The following is a 6,000-nucleotide window of genomic DNA, read 5'->3' as shown; positions in this document are numbered from 1 at the left end:
GGTACTCTGCCACCAAAAGGGAGTTTCGGCAGTGAAGCATCGGAGGTTCTTTCGGCAGAAGCTTCTTTCGGCAGAAGCTCTTTGTGCATAGCACGCACACACGCACAGGCACGGGATGATAATAGCGGGTGGTTGTGCAGAGCTCGTTCTTGAGTTTCAGTGCGCGAGAAACGCCAAATGCATTTATTTCATTTGTTTCAGTTTGTAAGACAGATTGTTTTGTAAGCGTCTCGACGTAAAACTAAACCGCAGTTCAGCGCGCAAAAAAACATCGCGGTAGAGTCGATCTTTAGTGCGCGCAGTAAAAATGCAAAAAGCCAAACCTTATGATGCCAGAGAAATGGTTGCGTGCGTGGAGGGCTCGAGCCTTGGAGAACGAAAATGCTGCTTGTGCGCAGAAGCTAACATCTCCAGGCAGCAGAAAAGTTACGCCTCGCGCGAAATTCTGCACTGCATTGATTTTAGCAGCGAGGTGCCCCGAAATGGGACCATTGTAGATAGCACGCACAAGCAGAAAACAATTCGTATGGTAGATATAATTATCAAAGCTCGGCAATGTGCCGCAACAAGGAAACACACTGGATTGAAAAAAAAAAGCTGGTTTCTTAAGTTCCAACGATGTTTAGCTAACAACAGTGGCCATTGATTGATCTACGATCGAGCAGTCTTGAGAGCAATTATGCGGACTTCCAAGGGATCGACATTAACTACTACAGCGGACGTATAAGTGAACCTGAGCCTTTGGGCAGAGCGCAGGCGTGTAAAATAATAATAATAAAAAAACGTGCGCGTGAAAATCTTCGCACAAAAATGGTCTTTCCGTCAATTGTTCGTGGCCCTAAAATGGCGCGCATTTCTTTTTTGAGTTCATATACGTGTCTGCGGAGCACTGGAAGGCATCCGCGAAGGCTTCGACGAACCTTAGGCTGAACGAGCACGGGTCGTCTTCGTCGGCGCTGCAGCGCATGAAGCACCAGGCGATGAAGAACGTCTGCAGCGCCGAGTAGCCTTCGAGCCCCTGGAGCCCGAAGGCGTCACCGGACTGGCTCAGCGCATCCAGCGAGGCAGACAGCGAGGCCAGCTCCGGAACCACGTCGTGCCGGGGCTCGGGTAGCCGGAAGCCGGAAGCCGAGCCGGAAGCCTCGGCGATGCACCATCGCGACTCGTTCACCTCGGTCCGAGCCGCAAGACGGCGGAACGTGAGGGCCGCCGTCGCGAGCCCCGCCTGGTCGCCGAGTGTGGCGTACTTGACCGCCGCTGTCAGGTTCACGTGGTACATGGGAAACACGAGGGCCAGCGGGGACAGGACGAAGTCCCAGGCTGCCCAGTCGAGGCGGTACAGGCTGCGCCCCGTGAGCTGCTCTTCATCCAGCGCCCCCGCGAGGCTTAGGTTACGATCTCGTCGCAACCGGGAGGTATTCACCCAGTTGGCCACGTACGAGTTCGACATGTCGGGAACTCCGGGAGCGGGAACGTTCATTCCGAAGCGCCGGTGGTACTCCAGGGCGTAAAAGACGCGGTCAACGGTAGCCCAACTGGCAGTGAAGGAACTGTCCTCCTCTGCGAAGAAGGGTAGCCTAGACAAACGGTGTACGAAAGACTGCCTCACCGTGATCATCAGAGTTCGGACGTCGTTCCGCACCAGAGTGTCGAAGTTGTCGCTTGAAGCCGTGAAGAGTGCATCCCCGAAGGCGCTGTATGTCCGAATCAAGCAATGCTGCGCGAACTCTCGGCCATCGTCGTACTTTCCAATCCCGTAGTGGTTTACGAGGAGTTCCCGGTTTGCAAACAAGGCGGCGAAACGCACCGCACACCACGACACATACAGGTGTGTCTTGCTGTCGCCGTGCTCCCGCCAAAGATCGGAGAACTCAAAGAGGAACGCTTTACTCACCGTGGCGTACTGGACATGTTTTTGTATTTTCACTTGCTTGGCAAGGCGTTCTGTCCACATCTGGCTGCCTTCGTGGAGTTCGTATGGCTCGAGAGATACCGGAGAGCCATGCGGAGTACGTTCCAACGCGTTCTGCAGTCGGCGTGTCATCACATCTTCAAATTCTTTGACTTGGCCGTAGGCAACATCACGTGGAATACCCCCGGTGTGGCCATCCAGCTTCGTGGGTTCCGGAGCGTAGTATTGGAAAAGGACATTGAAGTACTGGCGCCTTTGGTCTTCGCTCTTCAGCTGAAAGATTAGCAGCTCCGAAAAAGTCGGCGCGGGCACTATGACGACATCTGTGACGTCTTCTTTCGTCTTAACATCGACGTGCAGCACCGACGGCCATCCGAGGTGCAAGTCGAGGTACAGTATGGTGCCGAGGACATCAGGATTTGTGGAGCTCTGTGGCCACGCGACGCCGGCCTCGGCGAGCAGCGTCTTCACGCGGTCGAAATCGTTCCCTTTGCCTCGGATCACGGCTTCGCAACTCTTGAAAAACGCGCTGGCTTGCTCGCGCACGCTCTGACGTCTTTCGGGCACGTGCACGGACCGGAGGGCGTCGAAGAGCGTCTCCAATGCTGTGTTGAGCTGCAGGTTGCGAACAGATGGCTCGGTTCTGTGCCTCCAGCGACTGCAGACGAAGCGACCGAAGCTGTGGCACGGGTGCGCCGACTCGTTCAGAGCACCGTGCAGCAGTTCGGCAAAATCGCGACAAGCTTTCGTGGCACAAAGGTCCTTCTCGAGTAAGGCCAGTCTCAGGCCAACCAGAGCAACGGTGACGGCGAGGATAGCGGTGACCACCGCGCATAGCAGCGCACGCAGCCGGCGGGCGGCAGGCCTTGCCGTGTCCGCAGAAGGAGACAGGCGGGCTGGGAACGATGACGAGGCGTCCTGGGAGGAGAGGACAGGCGGAAAACGGAGGTGAACAAAATTGGCTGAGAGCACGCGTCCAGCGAACGTCCTACGCCATAAGTTGTATTCAACAAATCCCCCTGTATTGTTTATTTTCGCGCAGAATTGGTTTAACAGCAGCAGCAGTAGTAGCAGGAGACGTATCAATCAATCAATCAATCAATCAATCAATCAATCAATCAATCAATCAATCAATCAATCAATCAATCAATCAATCAATCAATCAATCAATCAATCAATCAATCAATCAATCAATCAATCAATCAATCAATCGTTTATTAGTGAGCCCAAAAACAGCCGGTGGGCCCTTGTGCTGGCACATGAAAAACAAAACAAAAAGAAACAGGCGACGCAAGATGTGCACATCTCACAAAAATAAAAAGAAAATCGCATTGGTTGCACTTAACAGAAATCGCACGCACACACGCACACGCACACACACATGCACGCACGCACGCACGCACGCACGCACACGTACACAAAGTAGCAATAAGGCATTGCACACGAATGGTTGTTGCGCATGCACACATACTGGAAAGAGTAATATGCAGATGGAATAAAGTGAGCCGGAGTACACATGTAAGGATAGGAGAAAATAAAGAAAAGGAATAATAAACAAAACAAGAAGGTTAGTTTTGCTCGCATTTGATGCCGAAACGTGAAAGATCGGTGTAGTCCAAACTCTGTCTTTGTCTTTTTTGCGCTGTTTTGCTTAGATTGTGCACCGACACGCCCAGTTTTCCACGTTGATGCTTGCGAAACGGAGTCGGGGAATTAAAAAAAAAATACCCCAGTGTTCAGAGTACTGGGTGTACATGCTTTGCAATCGGAACATAGGGCACAAGCCGCTTACACATTTCGCATAATGAAAAGCGTCGCGTTTCCTGGTGAAATTTTGCGGCACGTGGAGTGGAACATGGTTTAGCAGCACTGCACAGGACACTGAGCCGGGAATAATTTTGAACAGGTGAGGGGCGAGAGAGAGAAATTTTATTTGCCATTTTGGGTAAGGCCCCTCATTCTAGGGCGCCACAGGATTTCCTCATTGGTGGGTCTTCCAGCGGTCTTGCCGGGAAGGGGTGTCTATGGTCTTCTGAACAAAGCCTGCCACAGTGCCACCGATAGCTGCTGCTGCTGTAGCGTGACTGCAGTCAGCCACTTTCTGCGGATACTGCTTCTGTCTACCTTGGAGCATAGCCATAACATATGCTCTTGATATCCGTGCAGGGCATACATCACACACTGGCGGAGAAGATAGGTTTATACAGCCTGTAAACATGTAGGTATACTCTGCCGGGTGTGAGTAACGTTTGCGTTTGCTCATGGTGGTTTGCTGTTGCTTGGGCGATTTCTTGTGCGGAGGAGGAGATTTGCGTTTGCAGTCTGCGTATGTTTTAAGTTATGGTACTGGCGGGGTCACAAGCTTTTAGGTTTGGCCACAGTTGGCCAAACCCAGTTGACTACTCGGAGACTTCGAGAAGTCATAATCACCATCATAATCAAAACTCAGCCATAAATATAACTGAGTACTCATAACAGACCCCATATGTCCCCAGTTGGAGCATAGCATAAGTCATAAAACAGACTTGTCAGTCAATCACAGAACAGTCATAAGTCGACCTAGTCGCAAGTCACAATAGTCATTGCTAACTCAGTACTCATAACGTTAATCTATACCTATAAAAAGAAGTGCCTGACTGATTGACTGACTGACTCATCAACCCCCAGCCAAAACTGTTAGATCTAGAAACTTGAAATTTCGCAAGTTTATTTGCGTAATTGAGTAGATGCTCACTAAGGCGGGTTTTTCAGAAATTGCACTCCAAACCGAAGAAAAGGGCGAAATTGTGGTTGCGAAAAGCGCAAAGGTTAGCCCTCGACATCTGTTGGGACTTCCTGCAACCCCACGCCTCCGGTAGGGAGCCCATGGATGTTACTTATGATAAAACTGTACCGATGAGCATCGTTCATATCTTCTGAGATAGCACTTCCTACGAGGAAAAATACCCCTCACCCAGCCGGCCTCCATCATGTGTTCCCAGCACAATCTCCTGACGAATTCAAGTTGTGTTTGCAACCTGGCACTCTTCCTCATATCATATTTAGAGTGCAAGCAAACAAAGCTCCTTGTTGACCCATCCACTTTTCCCAACATTGAGCTGTGGGAGAACCTGGTGACTAACAGAGATCTGGATGTCCAGACAATACTTCCTCCAGAGCGAAGGCTGCCCACTCATCACATGGCTTTCCGAAATTGGGAGTCACTCCCACTTCGCCGGCTCAATAAAACTTTTTTTCACTCATTGACTCACTTGCTCGAGCGCGCCATCTTGGTGCAATTTGTTTAGCAAGAGTTGGAGTGAAACACGAGTGCCAGTCGTTTCACATTACCACGACGCGCCTGCAGTTGGAGCCCATGTACTGACAGCAGGCAGGCGCTCCCGAGTATGTACCACATCCCAATGGAGTAGCCTAATACGGCGACTAACAAGTAAACTAACTTGTGGTATACCCATTGCTGTCCTTAATATAATAGCCCACCCGGGCACCGCCGGGCACTACCGCTAGTGCGATATATACGCCCCCTTAAGGCCCGTTCACACTGCGACGGAAGCGACGAAAATTCTGTCGCTTTATCGCGCGGCGACAAAAATTGGTCCCGACCATTCGCCAAAAACTATCGTCGCGCGACAAAGCGACGGAATACCCATCGCTTTCGCTCGCTTTCGTCGCGTGTGAATGGGAGTTTATGAGCCATTGTATGCCTACGCAGCACACTGAATCACGCGTAACAGAAAGACGTACACATTTCAGTGGCAATAACCTAAGAACGTTTGGGCATTAAAAAAATTGTTCACCTGATGACTGCTCAGAAACTTGGACCAAGACACTCAAGATTCGCTTTTAGAACTGTTCAACTGGGACCAGGAAACCTTGCCGGCCCAGTGGAATGATTCTGACATCACCCTAATTCCAAAACTTAACAAGCCCATTTCTCCAACATCGCTTCGCCCCATCTCATTAACATTGTGCATTGAAAAACGTTTCGAGTACGGCACCAAAGCTTGACAGCCTACATAGACGAACGAGAACTTTCCCCCCTCACAATGTTTGGCTTTCGTCATAATTTCTCGACAGAGGATGTTTTT

At 50.8% G+C, this 6,000-nt stretch overlaps 1 protein-coding gene across 1 annotated transcript in view; it reads right to left on the bottom strand.

Annotated features, from left to right (window-relative positions):
• Positions 1-2,680: 2,680 nt before the first annotated feature.
• The window catches only part of LOC144168661 (uncharacterized), a 52,030-nt gene continuing 48,710 nt past the window's right edge, over positions 2,681-6,000 (bottom strand). The window contains exon 8 of the mRNA XM_077697604.1: positions 2,681-2,830. Within this exon, the coding sequence (XP_077553730.1) occupies positions 2,695-2,830 (136 nt within the window). The 3' untranslated portion in view covers positions 2,681-2,694. The remainder of the gene's footprint in view (positions 2,831-6,000) is intronic.

This window comes from Haemaphysalis longicornis, unplaced genomic scaffold (assembly GCF_048455015.1).
Source record: "Haemaphysalis longicornis isolate Haplotype H1 unplaced genomic scaffold, Haemaphysalis longicornis Haplotype H1 scaffold_2, whole genome shotgun sequence".
NCBI classification, from domain to species: Eukaryota; Metazoa; Arthropoda; class Arachnida; order Ixodida; family Ixodidae; genus Haemaphysalis; species Haemaphysalis longicornis.
Note: the sequence above shows the minus strand (reverse complement) of the source record. Positions and strands in the feature narration are given on the sequence as shown.